Genomic DNA, 26784 nt, shown 5'->3' with positions numbered 1-26784 from the left:
ACTTCTCTATCTGCAAAGTTCAAAAGATTACTGGTCTCTAGCACTTTTTGTTTTTTTTTTTATATAATATATATTATTAATATAATAAATTTAAATATTAAGTGTTAAAAACATAGAACGTCGCTCCGTACGTGTAAACTGAATTAATGGAAAAGCCAAACGGATATCAGGTGAACAGTCTGCAATTCAGTTCAGTCGAACGGATTAAGCGTTCGGATCGCCATATCTAATTATCTAGTGCGTAGTATATATATGTATATCAAATCCGTAACCTAATGATTGCTGCTGTTCAATTCAAACACAAATATCTATAAATATTACATGTATGACATTCTTACATACAAAACAAAAAAAATAGAAAAAAAGGGCAAATTCTAATACTTACCTCAATTTTTTATTTCAAATTCAGGTCAAATTTTGACCATGAACGAACGCTATTTACATACAAAATGACGTGGGTCCCGAGGTAGTTTAAATAAAAACCATATCAAATTCTAATGTAAACTGTATTAGATTATAAGGTAAATAAAGTATTTAAAATTTACAGAATAACAACAAACAATATAATTATGTGCAAATCTAAATAATTATATCTCATTATTTATATTAATTTTCTAACCATAACCAATTCTTTTTTTACTTTTTACCAACTATTTTACGAATACTGAATATTTGCTTCGATTTTATTGACAACATTTATCGACAGGTACATGAGACATTATTATATTAACACTTTGTTATGTGGAATTGAGATATAATACATAAGAATCAATTTCTGCTAAGCATTCAGCATCTCTTCCTCTTAGATAGTAGTAGAAATTGTTTATTTGGAAAAAAATTCTAATAATTTTATTTTATTACAATAGATCGTAACACGAAATTTTATTGTAATTATAGAAAATTATTATTATTGTATCACTTTAACTTATAAAATGTTTATATTAAAAACTAGAATCAGAAATAAAAATATAAGTAAAAGAATATACAAATATATAATTTAGTTATTTGCTTTCTAGTAATAGAAAAAAGTAAAAAACTAAAGCAGTATCAATTTTTATTTTTTGTAGTTATACAACTTCAGTATTCATATACAGGGTATTATATAAAACAAACTGACACAATATTGAATATGTATTATGGACTATAAATTAAAAGGTGCAAAGTTTGTTTATTTTTATCTGTGTATTTTTAACAACTCTGATACATTTTCTGATTTAATGTCTTGGTTACAAATTATCAAACTACCTTAAGCTCTAATTTCCAAAATAATGTTCCATATCTAACAAAATGTTATTATTAGACTATAACATAATATTGATTTCTTATTTTTATATTTAGTGTTAAAAAAAATACTTACAAATTAGATTTTACTATTATATAACATTTATTTGTGGTTATTTCAATAAGGAATAAAAAACAAATAGTCGTTTAATTACTTTTGTATACATATTTAAGTATTTGTATATCCATCAAAGGTTTTACTCTGACTTATTTTTTACAGTGTATAAGATTTGATTTGTTTGGTAAATAAGATAAAGTGCACTCACAAATACTGCATTAGCCCTGAAATGGAAAATTTATTTTTAAAAATTTAATTGTCTTTTAATGAAGGAGTAAGTGAGAAAATAATTTTTAACAACAATTTCAAAAGCATTTTTTGTAGCAAAATAACAAATTTTGCCTTAAGGTCATAAATTATTAATTACCATGCAGTTTCTCATGGCTGAAAAAATATGTAAAAAAATGTGTTGTTGTCTAATCGTCTATATCTAATAATAGTGTCTCCCATAATCATTTAATTTTAATCAATGATATATGCTTTAAAACAGCTCCAAATATTGTGTGTGTGTGTTTTTGCATATTAGTAATAGCAAATTGTACTTACTGTCCTTCCTTAAAGTATTCCTTCAAGGTGTTAGAAAATCTTTTGGAATACTTCACAAATTCTCTTTTTCTTTGCTCTAGAGCCTGCTTTCCCTGACCAGGTGTATATGTGGAAACCTCATTAACTGCATCCAGTAGTTTTTTTATAGCTGATGCTATTTCTCTGTAAATATTAAAATATTTATAATTGCCCTTATTAATTATGTATTGGTTATCATATCATAGTTGTTTTTTAAATACAAATAAAACTCAACAAATAAAAAAAAATTGAGACAAAATCAGTAAGGCTGATATATGATTTGAATATGCTATCTAATATCACATTGACCATTAAATTTTGTCAAGATTACCATCCCAGCATAATGGTCTGTGTTGTGGCCACACTTCTAAAAAATCTCCTTCTGAGGATCAATCAAGAACATTCTGGACTATAATAGTGAAGAGCATCATACTTTGCTTACTAAAATGATTTTTTGTAACTGGTGTTGTCTTATGTCAACACCCTTATTGATCCATATTATTTACAGCCTCTATATTTTACTTTTGATTAACATACTTGATGGTTTCAAGAAAAGTCTTCCTGTCAGTAATTTCATCAGGGATCCTGCTTAAAATCTTTTTCAATGCAGCAGACTTCTTGTTAAGTTCCTGAAATGCTTCTTCTGATCTATTCAGTCTTAAGTCAGCACCTTTTAAATTTTGCATAAAGAAAAAACACTTACAATTTTGAAACATACAACAAAATCATATTTAAAAATATTAGTTATTCGGAGTAAATAAAATTAGTAAATTTATACAGACATTCAGCTTCAGTTAATGTTCCTTGAAGACGAAGTAAGCTTTCATTCATATTAACAGGAATATCAGCTCTTCTCATAATTCCAGCAACCAAGTCATAGTTAAGACCTGGCAGGGCAGCCTCAGCCTTCGTGAGAGCAGCTCGTAATGTTTGTGAAGCCCCCAAATCATATTTTTCTAACTGAAATTTGATATCATAAAGTTACTAAATTTGTTAAAGATAAATAAAAAAATTGTCAGTCAAAAATATTTGTACTAATTTAATGACACCTGTTTTCATAGATATCTATTCAAAGTATTATAATGATAATATTTAACTAAATTTTTATCTTAATAAGCCAAACCCAATTATGGCACTCTAAAATATAAGTTACAGAATCGTATATGACACAAGTCACAAATTGCTCTGATAACAACAATCAATGTGTGAAAGGACTTTACAATTATTTGTCAATCGCATTACTCGAAAATATTAATTTTGAAGCAGACATTTAACAAATAAAAACAGATTACTTTATAAGTATGGTTTACATGCTCTGCGTTATTTTTATAAGAATAGACTTGGGTTTTTATTTACCTGAGTTAAAACAGGACGTATGAGAACTGGTAAAACTAATGAGGTGACGGGCAACTCATCGCCCATTGTCATTCTGACCGAATGTGATTGAAATGTTACAACAAGAACAAACAATATAGAAGGAAAATGTAAGAATAATCGGAATAGCACTTATTAAACACAGTATGGTTTATTTAGAATGTAGACACTTTAAATAGTCAATGACAGCGACAGGAAATGTAATAAAAAAACTGACAATTTTGTTTGACAAGTGTGTAACTTGTCGACAGACGACAGAATATTGTAGCCATTGACTGTTAAAAGTTTATCGCAATATAGGGGTAAAGACATAGACAAGTATCTTAGTATTTAAAAAGTGTCCATCAAAATGTATGAAATATAGATAGCGCTTTTAAATCTATAAAAATACGCGCTAGCACTCTGTAAAGTAGTAAAATGAAATAAGAAAGCGAAAATTAAATATCCACCTGCAAAAATCAAATTTATTATTATGCCCTACTTATATACAAACAAAAATTGAAAATAGTTACTGTTCAAATCAGGATCACGTGGAATGCTGGTAGGAATGCTAACATCAATTCCCCATTAAATCGCGATTCAGGTCCTTTGGATAAAAAATGAACCAGACCTCCAGTTCATTTTTTATAAATCCCAATGAATAATGTTAATTTCAAGTAATACCCTAGCTTATTCTGACAATATAGTTCCGTAGACATTATGCCGAGTGAATATCCTTATGAGCTACTTCTATATTCCTTTAATGACGTAGGATATTTACAAAGAAGTACCACCATCTTATTTGAGACCCGGAAAATACTGAAACGTAATAAGTCTTACACAATTTCTGAGAATAATAATTTTTAATTCTTCTTTTTTATCGAATATATTTTTTCTAATACTGGTATCTCTTCTAAGTATAACATTTTATAAAATTGGCATTCAGCCTTGTCTAAGTTAATATATATCCCTTGTGCCTGTAATTGCCTCGCTCACCCTTCAAGCTGGAACACAACAATGGTACAGTTGGCCACAATTTTTCTAACCGCGTTTGCTGCAGAGCTGAGACTCTGTCAGCGACGATCAGTGAGGATTTTACTAAATTTTTGTCTTTCTAAACTACTAGGTTTCGTTCGAGACCTAGTGATGAGTTGGCATAATATAAGTATATTAAACAAATAAATTTAAACAATATTATGTATAGACTTTTATAAATTCTGAGCTTTCATAACTGAAAAAAAAAACCAAATACACATAATATACTAATCTGCACTACAATTACCACATCCACAGCTAATTTGACTAAAGTATACAATATAGAGGCATTACATTTTACAATATTGTCATTTGTCAATGTCAAATGTCAATGTAAATTTGTCACTAGAGTCGGTTTCTATTTTCACAACTGTTTCAGTTTAATTAATTTTTTTGATTAAAACTACGCTTTATTAGTGTTAAAGTTTGCTTACAATAAAGAAATGGCTAAGAATACTTCCAGTTCCGCATTTCGAAAAATTGACATTGATCAATACAACGAGGATAACTTCAAAGAAGACGAATCCGAACAATCCATACCAACTGGTCCTGATGAGGGAGAAGTCTGTGCATTACTCAATCAATATCCTTTTCAGTCTAACACCCGTTCCTACTCATTACAAATTAACATAAAAACAAAAATTTTACACTTTATCCGCCCTCATACCTTGGTAGTTTGTTGACATTATCAATTTAATGACTCATACTTGATTTAAAAAACGTATATTGGTATTTATCAACAATTAATAACTCCTACCAATAAAAGAATAACTGTAGTTCGTTTATTCTATAAAAATGTAATTATATTATAATAATAAATTTTAAAAACAAACAAAAACATTGATACTGCTTTTTGTGTTTACAACTTAGTACTTTAATTTATTTACAAACTTAAATGTACTCGCAATATAGATATTTGTGAATAAAATGTTATTGTAATAATCTTTTCAAATGTTGTGCATCAATGATCATACTCTTGAAAAATACTGAATGTATCGCTATGAGATTATAACTTTATAACCAATCCACACTAAAATTGTCCATAGATACTTATAGGTAATCATTTTTTTTATTTAATAGTGAAGAGGGCAGGTAACAGACTGCATTTAATAAACATTTATTATCTACTTTTGATCATATGGAACATACTATGAAACAATATATTCTAAAATAAGACTTGAAATTTATTGAAAGTCTTTTTAAATAAAGTTGCAATGTTAAAACTACTATACATACTAGTAGTAGTAATATATGACTATAAAAAAATAATAGGTTTGACAGTTTACATGTGTTGCACATAAAAAATAAAGTTAATGTTACAACATCATACACTGGTCTTGCTAATTGGTAACATGTCTATTGGTTAAAAGTAAAAACTAAAGGTAATGAAAAACAGAATATTGCATGAAATTTTGTTAACTTGTAAATTGTAATAGGTCTTATTAACTCTTCAAACAACAATAAACACTATAATATGAGTGGAGAATAAAAAGTCAGCAAACAGGTGTAACTTTTAACAAAATTCTTGATTTTTTATCATGTGTATTTAACAGCATCATCATTTTGTTACATTTGGACTTTCAATGATTGTAAATTTTAAAAATTATGTTCCACCTAGTATAGATGAAGATTTCAGAAATTATCTTCCATGTAGTAGTAGTAACTACATTGCTATTATCATACTCTGTCAATATTTTTTCTTAACCACAAAAATACAGGACGCTTTGTTGAAGCCCTTAAACATGTTTTGAACAATGCTCCCCTGGGATCGTCGAATCAGCAAATTAAAGTGAGTAGCAAGAAATTGCTTGTGTTACTGTCTATATAATATTTGATATTTCACATTGGCAAGAACACATGAACAACTTCTCAATTCCATGATTTTAGTTTAAAGGTATATTTTATATCAATGCCATATTTATGTATCACAATTATCTACAATAGGTTTAAGAAATCTCCGTCCACAGGTAGGTAAAACTACATTGATGCACTTTAGGGTTTTATGGAACTCCATAATGGTGATATAAACTCCTATGTAATACAGTAAAAAAGAATCAAGGCGAAACAATGATTCAATAATTACAATTATAATGAATGGGAAATTCATGTTTATGATAACTCTGCACAGTTTGGCAACAATCCGTTCCTTTTTTTCTCATTAGTAATGATATCTGAATGTATCATATCATATTGTATATTAAATTACAAAATATAGTCTACAAGTTAGCTGATGACTAGTAATTGTCGTCAATCTATGAAAACCACATTAAAGATTATATTGGTGTATAAACCGTACCGAAAAATCTCTTTCGTGTCTTGTCCATCTTACGTGACATTAATAATCTGTGCCCTGTCGGCACAACTAAAAGCCATTAAACTAAGAATTGAATTGGCGTTCTTTGGTTTGCCTTCGATAATGAATTTAAAAATTATTTAACATGGTGTACTTTTGAACGAGTATGATAACGTTTAAACGTGTTGTCTCTCCAAAAGCTGCTTAAACTTGCACTGATTAACTTATAGAACAACTCAGTTTGATAAAAAACTGAGTAACCAATCAATCACCAACACTTTCAAGCAGCATTGATATTTATCGACAAGCGGCGAACCGAGCACGCAAATCTTTACTCACCGACATATCCTGCGGGCAACAAGTCTTAATATGGCTGTTATTTTAATTATAATTTGTTTTTTTCCAAATCATAAAGAGACACGACTCATAATGCGAAGCATCAGAAAATGTATTACAATCCAAAATTATTACTTCTCATTTCAGCAACTATTTTTATAATTATACTCTTATTTGTTCGCAGAATCAAAATAGTTTGCATACATTTGTAAATCTTATAAAAAAAAAAAAAATTCATTGATTTCATGTGACATATGTATTAAGTACATTGTACGTAGGAAGGGGACATCCATTAATCACGAGACGTTTGAAAGGGGGGAGGGGTTGGATAAAAATCACGAAATATCACAAGGGGGGAGGGGTGGTGTAGTAAGATATCACGTGTATTTATTTTTTCGTCAAACACGCGATTTCTTAAAAATGGCTTATAGTGTAACCCTAAATGATGAAGTGTGATGACCGCGCTTGATGGACATGTGCGGAGTTCTCTTCGATCTATTCTTTCGGAATGCTTCGTTATACCTCCACCTATTTTACCGTAGTCCGAGGACATTGTTTAATTAAATATACATTATATGTTTTTTGGAAGATTACACCATTTGTTTATTATTATTTTTATGCCAATCAAAAACAACCTGCAACCATTCTGTCTTGACATTTTTATCATGGTCTTTAATTTCAGAATAAAATAAGATTATACTTTATACCTGTATTTAAAAATAATATTCTAAAAATTGTGTTGTAGGTATTAAAAATACACGTGATGTATCACGGGTTGTAGTCTTAAACCTCACCACGTATCACCAAGGGGGAGGGGCGGTTAAAAAATGCAAAAAAAGGATCACGTGATTATTGGACGGCCCCAAACTTAAAGAAAACAGTGAACACTTACGTAAAAAAATTAGTGACATCATATTTTTTTTCATAAATCCGTTTCACTAATTATATGCTGCCTATTGCTAATGACTATCTGACTCACTGTCGTTAAATTATAATTAATAAAAAACCAAAAGACTAATATTTTAAAATAAATAGAACAAATAAATTGGAATTTTTTATTTTCCTATTTTTTTCATATTTACGTCTAGCTCTCCAGAAATAAAACTACACAGTATTTAACAAAATATATGATATTATGCACCGATGTCTATATTGCACTAACATATGTATACATAATCAATGTAAATAATTATAAAATTGGTCGGCGGACAGGCAATTGGGCCACCTGATCGTACGGAGTTACAAGCGGCCATATATATTGGCGCTGTAAGAAATGTTTACCATTCCTAACAGTTAATTACATAAGGACCGCTTTAGTATAAATTTCGACAAACGTATTGTTTTTTGGTTTATTTTCCCCTTTTATGATTTTTTAGTACATACTTTACTGTATTGTTACTATAAACTGCATAGTACAATAAGTTTGCTAAAAAACAAAAATAAATCTAAATTATAAATCTCTTACGGGGTCCTATTTATATCATGTAATATCTATTGTTGGTTTTTTGTTTACAGTTGGAGCAGTATTATAGAGGAAGAGGACTCTTATTACATTTATTATTACTTAAAGCATATATATATATATATATATTATTTAATAATTTGCTTAGTGGTACAAATTTTTTTTTCTTTCAGGATAACGCACTTACTCTGACATTGAAAGTCCTACTCGCAATAAAGTCTGCGCAGATCGAAGAGGCCGTTGGTACTTTATCACAAGATGATATAGACATTTTGATGAAATACATTTATAGAGGATTTGAATATCCATCAGAAGGATCAAGCGGGCACCTTTTGCTATGGCACGAGAAGGCTTTTAACATTGGCGGTTCCGGTTCTATTGTCAGGGTCTTATCCGACAGAATGACAGTTTAAATTCTTACCAAATATTATACGCATTATAATTTATTTAATAAACTTTTCATTACATGGGAAACTTTTATTACCTTTCTACAGATTGCGTCTTGAGATGGATGGTATAATATAAATCATATTTCTACACTCGTGCTTTTTCATTCCGTTTTCTTTTTATTTGTTAAACAAGATATTATGAACATGAGTAAGATGAATGCTAGTGTTAGTGATTTACCATGTAACTATACTAGACTTGTCGAGAACAGTAGATCATGGTCAAGTGTTTGTATGAAAACTTTAATTTATGCACGTCATTTACGTAGCGGTCGATTTCGACGACGAAAATAAACTATTTTGTGACTTTTTATAACTCTGATAACTATAAAAAAAATATTCTTTTCTTTTTACTTAAAATTTATTTTCTCTTTTAGAGAAAGTATTTTTCCTCTAAACTACTCTAGTGGAGTTTATGGATTCATGTAAACGAATTTCATCCCTCATGACGTCCTCGCGATGTTTTCCTACACCGCTGAGCGGAAGATGACTTGCCCATAACAGTACCCGCAACTATTGGTACTAAAATTAATGATCTAATCGTTAGGCCATATTGTAACTGTTTTCTGTACAACGCGATTTATAGGCCCAGACTCAAGGCCAGGCGGTTTATTATTTTAAATGGATTATTTTTATTTTGAATATGAATAAGTTATTGTTGTCCTTCAAATAACAATATAACGATGAAATGAATGATTTTCGTTTCTCTTCGCTTCAAAATACGTATATTACATATATTAAATAATACAAGTTAATTATGAAATCATGCCAATGTATTTAAAATTTGTTTTACAGACAATTAAATTTAATTCGGACTTAACATACTAATAACTATACGAGCGATATCGCGGTTATATCTACTATCAGACTAATATGATGCGAAAGTAACTTTGTTAGTCTATTTGTTACCTCATCACTATTTAACCGGTGCTTATAATTATTTTAACTCAAAGGAATCGTGGTGAAGTAAAGCAAAGCCATTAATAACGAAATTATAAATTCGACGTGATTGGAATCGCAAGGAACAGATACATAGCATAACATAAATATAAACATCATCTTCCTGACAATGTCTCGGAAGTATAAGTTTACTTTCACATACGTATGATAGTAAATCTTGATTGAAATAAGGTTTAGTCAGTAGGTACAAATAATATCGTGCTATTAAGTATTTAATTATTGAAGTTTTATTTATCATAAGATGCTTTTCAAGTATATATAAATAATTTAATAAAATATATAAATGGATAGGTACTTAACGTTAAATTAAATGCAATTAAAGCAGTGAATGTTCCGCCACCTGCCAAGCTGCATCTACACAACGACGGTGAGCGAGTATTAAAGAAAGTAATCGTTAGTCCAGGTTACAGGCAGCCTCTCTTTACCGAGAGAATGCACTATATAAAGCAACTCAATACACTTGTCAGTCGATAGTTTTAGCTGTACCTTGGACTTACACTCACCAGCCGTACAATGGAAATACCGGTTAGTATTTTTTGTTTGTTGTGGCGATTGCACCGTAACTACTTGACGAGATCAATTGCTTTGCAACTCGGAAGTAATCACATTACATAATTTCTTATATAATATTGTTTCCGTTTTTTTTGACTCTAGCTTGAAAATTAAGCACTAAAAATTCTTACGTAAAGTGCTCTAGATTAATAATTATGTTATTATTATTCGTATAACATTCTTTGACAAAAAAAAATGACAATACGAATTTTATTAAATAAATTTATTTGTTGCAGAAATTAATAACATTACTATGCTGCGCTAGCATTTGCCTCGCATCACATTACACCCACACGATACCAGTAGAAGGTTATGAAACTGAGTTGCAGGATCTTGGTCAACATGTGGAAGTACCCGAAACTCCAGTTAAAGTAATAAAAATAACTAAAACAATTGCAGTGAAAATTCCTGTACCGTACCCGGTAAAGGTAGTGGAAAAGGTGCCTTATCCTGTTCATGTCAACAAACCATATCCTGTACCAGTACCTCACATTGTTAAAGTTCCCGTAGCGCACAATCCTAGCCACGGTCAGGAAGCTCTCGACGTCGGACATGGAAGCCAGTTCCAAAATCGTCAACACGACGGTAACTCATATCAAGTGCAAGAATCTCCTCATGATATCTCAACAGCCGGGGAACCGCACGATGGTTCTAACTCTTATGACGAAGGAAATCACGAAAACAGCTATGGAGCCAATGGTGAGGAAAATAATCAGGGCGGTAGCTATTATGCACACCCCTCGCAAGACATTCACGGATTTTCTGGCGACCAAGATGGCCATAATTCTTATCAATCGAATAGTTACGATCAAGCTATCCAGAACTATTTAAGCAATTTGAAACCAAATGAAAACATTGGTAGTTCAAGTGGTTATCATTAGCATTTATATTGTTTTAACATATAGTTTACTATAAGGTACCTGACTGTCATGAAGAAAGAGTTTCAACATTATACGAATATTACAAAAAGGTGTATTAGATAAACATTACGTACATATAATTCAAAGGTGCATTAATTGGTGCCAGGTAGAAAATGCCAAACGTGTCATTGTAAATAGTAGCGTGATAACTTTCACATAAACAGGGAGGACTTTAGAAAACATCTTAAAAACAGGTTTATGTTATCTGAAGGATTTTATGCATTTTAGATAAAATTATGCTCTTGATGTTTAAAATTAAATAAATGAAAGGTAACTGTTGGTGATTCAACTGTTACGAACTCTATTTCGAAATCGTTACTAGATGTGTATGTTATATGTAATATTGTTAATTTTGAAATAAATTATTAACACATTTTCTATACCAATACTTTTATTTACTGCCATTCTACAAACTTTTTTTAACCTAAAAAAATACAATTACATAACAAAATTAAAGTTTGCTTTCGAATGTCGGTACAATGTAAAAAAAAAGTTATGATATAATTTAACTCTTACAAAGTTACCTCCAAATATAACACTAAGATTAAGCAAAGACATAAAAAAACACCACGTATTATTTTTTTCTAATAAAATATATTATTCTTATCGCTAAATTACATCTTATGCTGACTGTATTTATTCTGTACATTTCAAGCAATGCTAGTGTTTGGAAAAGATGAGGTTGAACCCTAAAGAATGCCTATATAACTACAATGCATTTAATAATTTTAACGTTGTAAATATTTAACAGAATACGGCATATGCACATGAATACATTTACTTAGTAGCTATTAGTCACGACATTCAATCAATACCTACAACATTAATAAATAACTACTTCTACGATGTTGCTGCAATATCCCATTAATAAAACCTACTTTTCTATACAGCCGATACATTCTTTGACCGTTTACGTGACAAAAATACGTATTAAGCCTAATTCATTGTGAAGACAATTAGATTTTGAGTTCTGACACACGTAACTTAGCGTACCTGTCGACCGGATGCGGCGCTGCACGTCGAAAGTGTCGCGCTACTATCTTCCGCAAAACTTCTTCGAGAACTAGGTTCTAAAAGCTCGACATTTATATGTTTATTTTAGAAAATGTACAACACGGAGACTGAGCGACCGTACAACTCTTAATAAAATAAAGTTAAAAATTTAAATCATAGAACCATAAACTTAAAAAAATCCCAAATATTTCGAAAGTGCACGCACTAGTAGGGCGGCAGGTACTGCACGCGCGGGCGCTTGCCGGCCAGCTCGTGCCCGTCGGGGCAGCGCTCGTCGGGCGGCTTGAGGGAGCTGCGCAGCGGCTCGGGCTTGTCGTCCTCGTCCGACACGTACATGCGCGTCAGGTCGGACGCCACGGACGCCGTCTCACACACGCTGCACACGCACGCGGTATTACGACACGAGCACACACACATACATATACGCCCGCCTGCGCCGCTATTTCGATTTGGAAGATTAATCTATTCCATGATCGCGTTCACTTATTTCATGCATTCGTATGCCATTACAATTTGAATATTATATAACAGACATTAGATTTTCAGCAAAATAGTTAAAAAAATAGGAATATTTTATAAGATGGGAATTTCGGTTACAGAATTTTTTTTGATAAAACTTTTTAACATATAAATTATTGACCACTAATGTGATATAAAATATAGAAATTTGTAATCACTGATAGCTTACCTATTATTGTAATAATCAGAGTCCGTCAGTCGAGTACTGAAAGCGCTAGTTTCTTGCTTCACACTCATGATGGTCGGAAGTATGAGCGAGGAGCTCTCGAGGGTCCCGAGCTGGGTCACCTCAAGCGGGACGTGCGTTATTTCTTGAGGAGATAAGTCCTTCATTGTATCGTCTTCGACCGGTATAATTGATCTGCGAACACTTTTTTTGTTAAGAAAAAAATGTTTTAGTCGCTACTTAGTGGTACATACCCAGACGGGCTTGTACAAAGCCAGTCTGGGTACCACCCACTGATCAGATATTCTGTCGCTAAACCGTAATATATACTTAGTATTGTATTGTTCCGGGTTGAAAGGTGACTGATCCAGTGTAACTACAAACACAAGGAGCACAACATTTTAGTTCCAAAGGTTGGCGGTGCGTTGGCGATGTAAGGAATGGCTATTATTTCTATGGGCAGTGGTGACACATCAGGTGTCCCCGTCTAAGTATATCATAAAAAATTGGCTTTCAATAAATCACTTTTACCCAAATATCGGCATTATGAAACACGCTTTACACTGTCAACTCACCGTCCACCACGGAAAATTATATAATTTAGCTGTAAATATGCTTATTAACCATTCAAATTGAAATACAGCAATATCTTGAAGATGTCTTTTCTTCGTATTAAGTAATTATTTTTACGTAACTTTATAATAAAGATCAAGTCCAACTTTATAATGTTAATCAATTTATTGTAAAACCGTCGTAATTGAGGACAAGTGTTTATTTAAATTACATGTTTTGGGTATACAGAATTTAAGTTCCAAGTTTCTATATAAAAATGGGAATGAAACGCTCCTGACGTAAACATTCTTTGTATTTTTTTTAAATAGTTTAAAAAAAGACATTTAGATCAGAAGAAATCAGTTATAGTTAATTGATTATGACTAAACTATAATTATTACTCACTTTGCCAAATCTAGAGTGAGTTTGTATTTTTGAGATTTTTGTACTACGTCTAACCAGCCTGGTTTGTTAATAACAACTTCATCTTCGGTCGTGGAGAAAGATGATCCAGGCCTAGAAGAAAATAATGAAAAGTTTGTTACGTTTATAGGCAATTCTAACAAACACGCAAATATAATTCAATATAAGTAAGATACTTACATGGGCGTAAAATTCATAATCGTCGATAGTTTCTGCTTTTTGCTGTGTATTTGAAAGAAATTTTCGGGAGGTGGTGTTAACATTGAGCCCTTCGACATCTCTGGTAAGACGCAGTTTTTCGTCTCGGCTGAATGAATGATACTGCTCTCGGATATATCGCTCAGGGAGAACTTCAACTTTGCTAGAATAATACTTTAAATGTAAAGACATTTCGTACTCACATAATCTTATATGTAGTTCCAATGCAATCACAATCATAATATTTTTTATTTAATAAATGGAATAATTTAAGTATAAATAAATATAAGACAATAAGTATATAATAATATAAGAAAACTTATGATACGAATTAATAAAAGAAAAATATTCCTTACAAACATCAATAGGCGATATCTTGCCAGCCACTTCGTACAGGAAGTCAGGCGTCCAGAAGTTCGGTATGCTAATGAAAACTTTGCCAGTGTCTACTGGCATATGGAAACCAAGCTTATGTAAAAGTTGCAAGAATTTCAAGTCTTTACAAATTGAAGCTTGTTGGCAATTCCACGGCACCAAGGGTATGGATTTGTTCAGGACTATAAAACATTATTCATTATTATTATGTGAAAAAAAATCATTGTCATAAACAAACACAATTAACTGACAAAAATACAAAAAATCATCACAATAAGAAAGGATTCAAGATGTAGCATCGTCTTTCGAATTACTTTAAAACAATTAGGAATTTAATTTAAAATTTTAGTTAGGGATCTACTCACGCAAAGAATGGTACGATACTGGCGACAGGACGGGCAAGTCCGAGGGCTGTTTCAGTAATGTCTCGTATTCCTTTCCATTTGAATCAAACGTTTTCGTGGCGTTCGAACCGAACATGTTTTTCGCTGATTTTTCTAAATATATTTTCGCAAAACAAGTTTCCAAGAGAACGATTTGAACCCAATCCAAAAATTTAGGCATTCCATCCTGTCGGAGCTGTTCACACAATTTCCATATTTCATCTTCCCTATTTTCTTTCAACGTCTCGTGTGCTGCTTTGCTGTGGGAGTGCTTGTCGTTTTCCTTTTTCAAAAGGATTTCAAACTCATCTTTGCTGATGATAAATTGATTGTAAAGTTCCCTTACAACTGCATTTCTATTCTTAACGATGCCATCATCTTTGAACAGTTTAATAATATCACCGATCACGTCTGCTGAATTACTGCATTGCATGTAATTCCAACTCAACGAAGATAATTCTTCTTCGGTCCATCTATTAGAAAATGTAAACGCGTTTAAATTTTTAAATGAGAAAAATTAAAAAAAAATTATAACTTAAATTTAAGATAATATGTTGTTTTCATAATCGTACCAATTATAAGATTATAACTTTGAATAGTGTGTGGCTTGCCTTAACCAACCTTAGGATTTACAATCTTATATGCTAGCCACAAGAACAATATTAAATTTAAAAAAAAAGATCGACTTAGCGAAACTATGTGAAGCACATTTATTTAATCTTTTAGTGAGAAAAGTATTAATACAACCGTTAATATTGTTCTAATAAATGTTCACAAAATCATTTTGAAAACATGTACAATTTAAGTGCAAAGAAACATTGCTTAATGACAAATATTATTTTTTAAATCACGCAAGTTTCTACTGAAATAACCTTGTATATAAATGAAATAACATAGTTAGTAACCCACTTTACCTATTAGAGTCGCCCTCGGTCGAAAACTGAAACGATTTCTTCTCTTCTAGTGGTGGATTTAGTTCCTCAGCAGACAACAGAATCTCTTTCAAATGCTTATCGTCCTCGAAAATTTCTTTCTCTATGAGGCTAACGGTGTTTTGCATTTTATAAGGTTTCTTTATAAACGTGTTGATTACGTACTCAATTAAATCTGACCAATCCTAAAAATGGATAAAATATTTAACATAAATAAACCACTGAATTGTCAACATTCATTTCTTTAATTTGAGCTCATAATTCATATTGTGAGGCGGTGAGGGAAAAATAATATCATTATATACATGTTGTGTCGGATGAAAATCTGCCACATTAAAGCAGCGTGGTGAAATAAACTCTAATCTTCTCCTCAAAGGGAGAAGAGACCTTTAAACCAGCAGTGGGACATTCTCAGGCTGTTACATTTAAGAGATATATCACGTTATAGGTATACTTACGTCACATATTTCAAATTCCGATTTCCAGATAGATGTGAATGTTTTTAATATTTTCGGCTGAAAGAGAGAAATTAAACACCCGAGCTCCCCTCCGACGTGGTGCATAAGAGTGAAGATACAATCATTTACAAACTCTCCATTCCCCTCGTAATCCTCCAACAGAATTCCATACTGATACATTATTTCCGGGGATGAAAATCTAAAATAGAAGCCAAATTACTAAGTTAATGAAGTAACTCGTTATTATTATTATTCCTACACTTTTACTTTAAATACGTAATATTATTAATTTGAAATACTTGTAAAAAGTTGTAGTTATTATTTTGCTCGTTAACAATAATTCTGTACTTGAACATTAATATTGAGTAATTTCCACCAAGGTCCCAGTTACGTGGTGTTTCATTGGATATCTCAACTATTGCAAGCCCAGCAATATCCAATTTTACCAACATTCAAACCATTCCCTATACTGTTTATATTGTAAGCATACATAAATAATAAGAAAACATTTGAATTTCAATTCTATTCTTTAAGGATCAAAAACGAAATTACCTAATATTATAATAAGTTCAAATAACTTACTGTCTGATATGGTCGACCATTTTGCCGTCGCCTTTATAGTCTGGCATTTTCAATACATTGTCCAAGAATATTAGAAGAATGTGATTGGTAACAATGAGATCCTAAGGACAAGTTTAAATTAAAAAACAATATTCAAGTAGACATTTCCCCTTAAATTAAATAAAACAACCATTATAAAACTATTAGAAGATAAGAATAATAGAAAATATATTCTCCAAGGGTTTCAGTTGCTAGTACTTGCTTGCTACGAGCCTTGCTTGCCTTCTTAATAACCATTCGTTCATTCGATAATCAAAAATGTATCGTAGAAATCATTCACTTAGCCAAGTCATGTTAAAATATTATAAATAAACTCAACAATGTTGAACACAATTCTACATTAAATAACAAAGCATAACAGAGCGTTTTTTTTTTCTTTTTAATTAGAGAGAATAAAAGCGTTTTCCTTACTTGTAAATATTGTTTAGAATGATATTTCGGATTGTAGTATCTCAGAAGAAGAACTAATAGCAAACGCAGTTCTTCGGTTTCGCACATTTTTATCTGTAGCTTGATCAGAGCATCCTTATCGTCGTTACATATGTGAGCAGATTTTTTGTAAACGTCAATAGCTTGAATAAATTCTCGGATAGCAGTGACGACCTAAAGTAAGAAATAAGAGTAATTAATGTCTAAAGTATATGAATATCAATTAAAAATTAACTATCTACGAAATGAAAATGATATCAATTGCAAAATTATATGATTTGAAATATGATTAAAAAGAAATAGTTATTTTTTTCATTTCATTTTAAAGATCACTTACCAAATGTAATCTTCTTATTTTCGGTTTTAAGTCATTGCCATCGAGTTTAATAGCCAATTCGAACTGTTCGCACAAGTTGACTCCTTCAGCTGTGAGATACGAGACGATGTCGAAGGACAGCACCGAGCATACATGTTCCAAATCCAATTCAATCTGAGTTGCAAATTTAAGAAAGTAGGTGACGAGCCAAAAGAAATGTGACGTGTCGATCTCCAGTTGCATGTTCGTCAGTATCTGCGTGTGCAGAGTTCGGACCAAGGAGTTGTAGCCCTTCAAGAGGAAGTCGACTGTGAATTCTTTCAATACGTTGGAAATGTCTTCATCGGTCGGTGTATTGTGTGATAAGCCCTGAACATTTATACTGAAATAAAAATGAAAAATTTAAAATCATATTGATTGCGAGACATGCAATTTCAGAACTCTGGCAACTATTAGCGTAAACCCTAAATTGAATAGTTTGTGGACAAAGATGTATAAATAGTACATATCTATACTAATATATAAAGCGGAAGAGTTTGTTTGTTTGTTTGTTTAAACGCGCTAATCTCAGGAACTACTGGTCCGATTTGAAAAATTCTTTTTTTGTTGAATAGTCCAATTATAGAGGAAGGCTTTAGGCTATATAACATTACGCTGCGACCAATAGGAGCGCAGCGGCAGTGAGAAATGTTGCAAAAACGGGGAAAATTATTCACATTTATGGACTTTCGATGCGTGCGCAGCATAAACGTTTTAAGTTACTCAAAAAATGTGTATGAAAGATATATTCCTCTTTTAATAATAAAAAAAAAGTCCGTGACACTATATGTCTATTTGTTAAGAGTGTGCTAGCAGGCGGGGCGCGGCGGCGGATGAGGGGGAGGCGGGTCAGCCCCGCCGCCGCGCTCGCCACTCTCACCCGCGGGTGTAGTTCTGCGAAGTAGCAATGCACATAACGACTTAAAAAAATTAACATTCTTAATAGTTAAATTATTTATCAAAATTAGGTTTTGTTATCAGCTTATTAGTATTATTAATATTTTTTAGATTTATACTATGTAAAATGAAATTAAAAATATTTAGACTATTTAAAAGTCAGCAAAGTTATTACGATAATATATTATAGTTAAAATTATTGTTATTTTTGGAGGCGGTGTCAGCCAAGGTAGGTTTGTAAATATATGATATACTCCAAATTTGTAAATCTGGTCTATCGATAAATACACTTCTTCTTGATGTTTTTTTAAACCCTATACGTACATAGTGGTCCTATATAATGACAGAAAATTGGAATCAAAATTGAGTGTTTAAGCAAACATGTCTACCGTCAGGTATTACAATTCATGAACTTTTCTCCTAATCCAAGACAAAGAAAAGTCATTCTGATTTACTATTACATTTCCTGTTGAACGTTTTGTTTTTTTGGCAGAGTATGAATTTTGTTTGTGATTTATTTATTTACAATTGACTTTTTCTTTTGTCTTACATCCAGATGTCGATACACCTGCATCGAATTGTTAACAAAAAAAATATTCGCAATCGTACACTATTGTACAATATTTCTTTTATGTTTAAGAAAAGGGTTGTCATAATTGACCGTATAACAATAAGCAATAAAAACACAGATGTTGGTCATTTATTTAGACAAACTTTACCGGTAATTTTAAGAGGAACTAGAGCAGACATTGTAAGGTCTTGCCTTAAAAGTTCACCGTTATGGAAATTTGTCCATACCTTAAAACTATCTACGAATATGAGAGCACATTTGGGGGGAGGAAGTACAAATTTTCCTTCAAAGTTACTTTTAATAGGAGATGGAAAAGTACCTCATTCTGAAAATAAAATTGAAATTGATCGCGATTTAGGAGAAAAAGTGACTAGCATAGAGGATTTAATATCAAAAGTTTACCCTAATATCGTCGAAATAGAAAATAAAGATTACCAATGGATGTGTCAAAGGGCAATATTGGCGGCGAGAAATAGTAGCGTTGACGAAATTAACGACCTAATTTTAACCAAACTTCCAGGCGATATAACTACCTACACATCTATTGATAATGTAATGGATCAAGAAGATGCTGTCCATTACCCGCAAGATTTTCTCAATTCTTTAAACCCGAGCGGCCTTCCACCACATTCCCTGAAGTTAAAAATAGGTGCTGCGATAATTTTACTCAGAAATCTTAAACCAACAAATTTATGTAACGGGACCCGCCTTCAAGTAAAATTCCTTCGCAATAACGTGATCGTTGCAACAGTTTTGACTGGTCCGGCAGTTGGTCAAACAGTGCTTATACCTCGCATCCCAATGATTCCAAATGATGTACCTTTTCATTTTAAAAGAATTCAATTTCCCATTAAGTTATCTTTTGCCGTAACCATTAATAAATCACAGGGCCAAACATTTAAACACGTAGGAATCGATTTACGTCAAGACTGCTTTTCACACGGCCAACTATATGTCGCGTTGTCAAGATCGGGTTGCGGGCAAAATCAGTATGTTCTTCTACCACAAGAAAATAAAACTAAAAATATAATCTACGCTAAAGTACTGTAAAACATATTATTAAATCTTATTGACGATTATAATAACAAAAACCAACGTGAGCAATTAAACGATAATCATGATAGTGTTTCCGACAACTACGCGAACGAAGTCGCGGGCACAGCTAGTATTATATAATCCTGCAGATTTTGAGTTTTGTCTTCAGTTCAAATGTCAAATTGGGCCTATAAAAAGTTACCTAGATTTTTGAAACAATATAAAACTGAGTTTCTAAACAAAGTTCTCTTTGTATAAAACTAAATATGAAAGTTGCCAGCGCGCATATAAAGGCACGAACACGGAAAACAATTGAGAGTTATATAAACGAAGTCCTCCAAGTAACCGATGTGATACCGAAAACACGTGTTCGTTAAAACGAAATACTTACTTATTTCCGTATAACATTATTATATAAGTTTTGTTAATTTATAGCGATTAATAAACTATGTACATATACTCACATATTGGCTTTGCATCTTTTGACGATCTTTTTCCTTTTGCGTTCTTGGAGAGAAACGTTCACGCGGGCTTTGTTGTTAATTCTCTGTTTTAAAGGATGCGATTTCTGGTGAGCAGCTTTTTTTGCTGGCAATTCGTCTTCATTGCTCGAAGTCGATATTGCTCCTTGATTTTCTATTTGCGTACCGTAGCCGCAATCCGAATTTTCAGATATAACTGTTTTGATTTCATTTTTAATTCCGATTTTTTTGTTTCCTCCATTTTCGTTATTCATGGAATTATGTACCTATAATTTGTAATTGCAATTATCAATTATAGAAATAAACAATCGCTTACTTCACTTATACAATTAATGATCATTATTTGTATCAAAAGCTTGCGTTAAGACGTAACGCAAGTTTAGTTGAAGTCTTATATTTCAAAACGTGAACGTTTTGCTGCTTGGACGTAATGATGACGTCAGGCAGTGTTTATAAGAAAACTAACAATTGCCCGTATGATTGCAATGTCTTCTTTAATTTTCTATCAGAAACATGTACGCAAACAATAATAACACTAAACAAAACGTGAACACATAAAACACGAACTAACAACAAACAACTGTTATTTATAACCGACTTCAAAATAGAATACAGTTATTAATTTGGTTGCATTTTTGAATGCTTTTTGCCTCCATCAATTTTGAATTTTTTTTTAAAGATTATACTTAGCGTTCGGTCCAATTCAAATTCGAAAATGTTGACGTCGCTAGTTTTATCAGTAGGGTACATCGGTTTAGTAAAAAAATACTCACATTTTTCGGGCTCACGGGTTCCGAGCGATTGTATATTTTACTCTCGTTACTTTCGCTATTGTCGCCTGAAGTTTTATCATTTTCATTCTGCGATTGAAATGATTGCTTCCCAGTATCAATGTCGTTTCCAGAAGAATTATTATCCCATCCGTTGTTGACGGAGTTATGTCCTCCATTGCTTTTGCCACTCGCCCCGGTGTCGGATGAGTCTGACGTAGGATCTGATGTTACCATCGGCGATGAATGATCGCTACCTGTTTGATGAGTATTCGAAATATAATAAATTAAAAATATATATATTTATAGTTCTCACTATCTGTGTTCTGTGTAATTTTGATCCCGTGTTAAAGGTAATTCCATACTAATAAACAGACAGACAGATAGACAAGAATGATAATAGTTATTTTGGTAATTTGCAAATATCCATATCATCTATGAAATGGCAGTTTTTTTTATAATTACAGATTAACAGTTTAAAGTTAAATAAAAGTTACAGCCTGTTTTGTCAATCAACTGTTGGATTAGGTTATTCTCCATCTCGATTCTACAGACACTTTTATTTATATAAAACTTATCTAAATAAAATCGATAGCTCAGCTGAAGTCTTAGTTTGCACACATTGTTCATACCTCTGTTCGGTGGAGATGTATTACTCTCATTATCTTCAGAACTCTCCGAAAGGGATGTTTCGAGCCACACATTGAGCAGCTTATGCAATTTGGTTACGTGTTGATCTTTGAAAATTAAGGCTATTAGTTGGACCATAGTCACACCCCAATTGATCTGAAAATTAATGGAATACAAAACACACATCTTGATTCTTACCACAAATTTTATTCAAAGTATTAATTTATTTTTGCGTAATCAAAGCCCCTTTCGAAAAAATAAATAAAAAAAATTACCCTTCTTAAGTGATTTGAATTTCACATGACTGCATGCATGTCTACGACTACTTATAGCTAGCAACTTACCGCATCTGGTATCGTCATCAATTTTATTAGGACTTTGTCGATACTTTGACTGAATAAGTTCCATAATAGCTGATTTTGAATCGTGTGGGATGGATTAGAGAACGTTGGGTTGAGGTGATTAGTATCCTCTGGTATGTGTAAAATATTACGTAAGAATAAAAGTGTGTTACTGATATTCGAGCATTGTTCCGTATTTAAGTTCAACTTTGGTTCAATGTCGGCATTCTTTTTTAAAAAATCAATGATCACTTTACAAACTCGTTGGTCTGTGATCGCGGCCTTAGTTGAACAGAGCAAGTTGTTAATTTCAAATATAGCATGTCTGCCTATATCTGTTTTGTTAACAGTATCTACCGAAAGGAGACATTCCACGGGTATTGTCAAATTTACCAATATCTTAATTAATAATTCTATCGTCTTATCATCCTTGGTATTTAGTAAAAGAGGTATGAGGTCTTTGATAATGTTCTGACCAAAACTGATACTTCTCCTAAATGTGCGTAAATGTTTGTCTTCTGATAATATATTTTCAAGTATTGTTTCTAGAGCAGCTGGAAATTTAAAAACTCGATTAGAACTGTTAGTAAAACAACATTGTGTATTACAGTCAAGTATATAAAATAAAAAGACGTACCATTACAATTTTCGTTTACGTGATATCCATCTGTAGTTGCATAGCCAAGATTGCTAAAGGTATTATGTATCTGTGGACTTCTAAGAACCCACTCCATTTCGTAGCTGTAATAAAGAAAAACGAATAAAAATGATACCTAAAAAATAATCGGTAGTGATATAATAAGCACGGTATTACTTATTAAACAAGAACTTTCATATTATAAAAAATCAAAATAAACCCTTGGACTTAATATAAAATTTCCGTTACTAGTTATTATAGACGAGTTCAAAATTTAAACGCTTTTTTTACCAATTAAACAATATTTAGCTCATGTTAAAACATTATTGATTAAACATTCTTTTTCGGTTCACGACTATATAAAATAACCTCGAACAAAGTATATTTCGATATCAATATCGAGGTGGATTATTGCTGGATATTTTATATAATATAGACATAAAATAAAGACATTTACTTTAAGGAATCATATCGACGATTGGAAACTTCATTAAAATGCTTAAAGAACCAAGGGTTTCAAAATAATTATTAATACATCTGGCAATCCAACCCGGTAATTTTCCAAAGCCAAACTAAGTTACAATATCGCGAAAATTTTAGAAAAGTTGTAAGGATGTATTTAGAACCTTCAGGTTAACAATCAGTGGCAAATTTGCAAATGTAGGTAACAAAACGTTTGAAGTAAATTGCCAATTTTGCTGCTTCTTATAAAACTAAATTAAATAAATCTATACTAATGTAAAGAGAAAATATTTGTTTGTTCGTAATCGCTAAACTCTGAGGGTACTGTATCGATTTTATGATTAATAGTGATAGTTTCACTATTAGAAAGCTATTTTATACAAGTTAAATATAGGCTATATTTTAGTATAGTAATAAGAAAAATTAAGCCCGAAATTATGAGGTACTTGTAAAGAAAGCCAATGAAAAGGGGCTATCGAGATGCTTTATCCGCGGTCTCCTACATAGGAGACCACGGACATACATATGTATGTATGTAATCTTATATAGATACAAACAAAGTTCCCCGAGGGTGAACAGAATATAATGACGAACACGACTGACGTACTTAAAATTATGTATGTTTAATTAAATAACTAAAAAAAAATTGTGGCCGCGGAAATAAACAAGCCTTCTATTAACGTGAATTTAAAAGACAATACTGCTTTTAAATATTTCTATTTTGTTCTGGCTTTTATTTGTGCCAAGAGGGCACAGATTATTTCGCCAATGTCTCGTGCGATTTAAATATTACATACAAATACAGATACAATTTTTATTTTTTAAATTAAATATAAGATTTGTCACCTAGAATACTTTTTTCCAATTATAATAAATTAAGATTTAAGTGACTCGTATCACTAATAGTATATTATATCAAAAACATCTTAAAAGTATGGTACATATTTGACTTAATAGGTAACAATGAAAATATTTTTTCTTGGATTTACGAAAGCTAGTTTAGACTTTTGTGATATAAACACGATAAAACGCAGTTAATTGTTAATTGTACGATCCTAGTTAATATTTCCTTTTATTTTTTTATCATTTCCCTGTTTGTTTTCTATTTTATTTCGAAATATGAAACAAATTAAAGGTCCCATTGTCTCTTTAAAACGTTAAGCTATACTTTATACATACTATGAAATTAATTTGGACCATATTACTATATCATAAAAGGAGATTACATAAAACTGAATATAAGATAAAGCGTTTTATTTTATCAATTATCTACATAAACAACACTTCGCTCAGTTTCTATTCGTTTAAGTATATCTGTATAACTATACATACAAAATTACGGTGTCTAGCACGGTCCACGTGAGCGCAGTGAGTAGGTCACGCTTACAGTCGACTCGCGTGTACTGTGCACGTGCCGGTCGAACGCAATAGGTACGATCGACGTATAGACATCGCCCACTACTAGCTTTAAGCGTTGAAACGTAACACCAGACGGTTTTGTAAAATGTTTTTGAAATGATTATTAAACAATCTTTGTAGATATTTATTAATTCAATCACAATCCTAATTTTATTTTAACTATCTAATTAGTTGCTCAAAATTAACACATATTTACATTTTTTTTACATATAAAAAAAAATTAAAGTAAAACTTAGGTATTATTTCAAAATTGATATCTTAATTGACAAAAATTTAATACAGGAAATAAAAAAGAGATTGAATTATTTAATATAATCAGATCCTTCCATCATAGAATATATTGAAAACCATTATTTTTAGTACCTTATAAATGTTGATATCAAGTTCATAAAAAAACCTTAAAAAAAACTCACAATCAAATTAATGTGTTTAATTATATTTTTATTACTAAAATTATTTCAAAAATTTCAAATAATAATTTAAGAAATATTACTTTAAAAAAATGACATCACAAAGTATTTTATTCAATGTCATATACATTTATAGGACTAGTTGTTACTAGTACCTTGAATCTTGATAAAGTCTAAAAAAAAGATTAATTTGAAAAGTGTTATTATATTCAGCAATAACTTAATGGCATGAATTAATTTTTAACAATTACTAAAAGACACACTACACAAGTAATTACACAAAGAGACAAGCTTAGCTAAACAAATATAAAATTACATACTTATGATTTTATATCAATATGTTACTACGTTAGCTATTTCAAATATATATTACAGAGCTTAAAAAAATAAGAATGAGTACTTTATTTATGTGCTCTGACAATAGATATCCTGAAAAATAATTATTGTTATTTAGAAATTTTAATTCAATTTCACTCTGGTAATTAATTAAGCAAGTAAAATTAATATTTAAAAAAAATAATATCATTTTCATTAAAAAATACCCATATATTTTTGTCAATCATTTGATATTACATAATTCATAACTATGAGAATCAGAAATTAATAAGCATTGGCCAGTACAACAAAGAACAGAAAAGTAAGACAAATTATTACAAAAAATAAATATTACCTTGAATCGTTTTAGTTAAATATTTTATAGTTGAGACCATTAGCGCCGTGTAGACCTATTTATTTATTTTTCTAAAACTGTTTATAATAATAAATTTTATATAACTCCTCAAATTAATAAGGAAAAATAAAACAATCCTTATAAGAGTTTAATATTATCATATATTATTTATCATATATGAAGTAGCGTAACTAGTATTGACACAATTTATTTAAAGTCACTGGTATTTTAATACCACACTCAAATGTTTAACGAGTAAAATTCGACTGCGGTTACAAGCTCAAGATACAAACACTTTTTGTGTGGCTTGTACGATACCAAGTTCCAGTGTACACTGAATTTGACAATGACATTATCATTATCGGCGACCGCAATATCGGCATAAATAAAAACACAGCTGTTATCACTCTGTCTACATAGGAAGTAGAAAGTATTTTTTTTAGAGTTTTATAATAACTCCCACTATTTCTTTTTAATGATTCATTGGTTAGTATTTTTTTTTTGGCTTTTCTTAATATTTACTTTAGACATGCTTTATTACTTTTGAGAAACGTCAAATTGGTAAAAAAAATATCAAAGGTGTGAAAATATTCAATTATGAAATAAAATTACGATAAAGTATACGACAGCACTTAAAGATTGTGTTTATATTTGATACATATTTTCTGTTAATATGAACCACCAGTAATATGCATATTTTTTTCAAATTTGGGATAAAATATATATGTAAAAAGAAGGGGCACCTCCATTATATATGTTAAAGTATACACATTAT

General features: G+C 31.1%; 4 protein-coding genes and 1 long non-coding RNA gene across 5 annotated transcripts; 2 read left to right on the top strand and 3 right to left on the bottom strand.

Moving 5' to 3' along the window:
- Positions 1 to 489: 489 nt before the first annotated feature.
- On the bottom strand, positions 490 to 3548 carry LOC113394614 (programmed cell death protein 10). Its single transcript, XM_026632006.2, has 5 exons — positions 3260 to 3548; positions 2686 to 2863; positions 2441 to 2573; positions 1886 to 2047; positions 490 to 1563 (listed from the first exon to the last, which is right to left on the bottom strand). Exons 1-5 carry the CDS (start codon positions 3329 to 3331, stop codon positions 1479 to 1481), a joined length of 630 nt encoding a protein of 209 aa, XP_026487791.1. The 5' UTR covers positions 3332 to 3548; the 3' UTR covers positions 490 to 1478.
- Positions 3549 to 4664: 1116 nt separating this feature from the next.
- LOC135194785 (uncharacterized) lies at positions 4665 to 6095 on the bottom strand. The gene is made up of 2 exons (XR_010309974.1): positions 6013 to 6095; positions 4665 to 4879 (listed from the first exon to the last, which is right to left on the bottom strand). It is a non-coding gene; the product is annotated as an uncharacterized LOC135194785 (long non-coding RNA).
- Positions 4735 to 8847, top strand: LOC113394616 (actin-related protein 2/3 complex subunit 5-B). Its single transcript, XM_064220688.1, has 3 exons — positions 4735 to 4879; positions 6013 to 6080; positions 8556 to 8847. The coding sequence occupies exons 1-3, from the start codon at positions 4735 to 4737 to the stop codon at positions 8793 to 8795; spliced, it is 453 nt and encodes a 150-aa protein (XP_064076758.1). The 3' UTR covers positions 8796 to 8847.
- Positions 8848 to 10126: 1279 nt separating this feature from the next.
- Positions 10127 to 11640, top strand: LOC113394615 (uncharacterized). Its single transcript, XM_064220753.1, has 2 exons — positions 10127 to 10313; positions 10577 to 11640. Exons 1-2 carry the CDS (start codon positions 10302 to 10304, stop codon positions 11219 to 11221), a joined length of 657 nt encoding a protein of 218 aa, XP_064076823.1. The 5' UTR covers positions 10127 to 10301; the 3' UTR covers positions 11222 to 11640.
- On the bottom strand, positions 11634 to 26335 carry LOC113394569 (protein timeless). The gene is made up of 17 exons (XM_026631919.2): positions 26010 to 26335; positions 23049 to 23152; positions 22415 to 22965; positions 22073 to 22226; positions 21444 to 21697; positions 20653 to 20936; positions 17668 to 18028; positions 17313 to 17504; positions 16863 to 16963; positions 16281 to 16479; positions 15805 to 16007; positions 14873 to 15363; positions 14489 to 14689; positions 14115 to 14295; positions 13917 to 14027; positions 12963 to 13154; positions 11634 to 12650 (listed from the first exon to the last, which is right to left on the bottom strand). The coding sequence occupies exons 2-17, from the start codon at positions 23143 to 23145 to the stop codon at positions 12479 to 12481; spliced, it is 3744 nt and encodes a 1247-aa protein (XP_026487704.2). The 5' UTR covers positions 23146 to 23152; positions 26010 to 26335; the 3' UTR covers positions 11634 to 12478.
- Positions 26336 to 26784: the final 449 nt, after the last annotated feature.

The sequence above is a fragment of the Vanessa tameamea genome, chromosome 4, assembly GCF_037043105.1.
Source record: "Vanessa tameamea isolate UH-Manoa-2023 chromosome 4, ilVanTame1 primary haplotype, whole genome shotgun sequence".
In the NCBI taxonomy this organism is placed as follows: Eukaryota; Metazoa; Arthropoda; class Insecta; order Lepidoptera; family Nymphalidae; genus Vanessa; species Vanessa tameamea.
The sequence above is the reverse complement of the archived record's forward strand: the minus strand, read 5'-3'. Positions and strand labels throughout refer to the sequence as shown.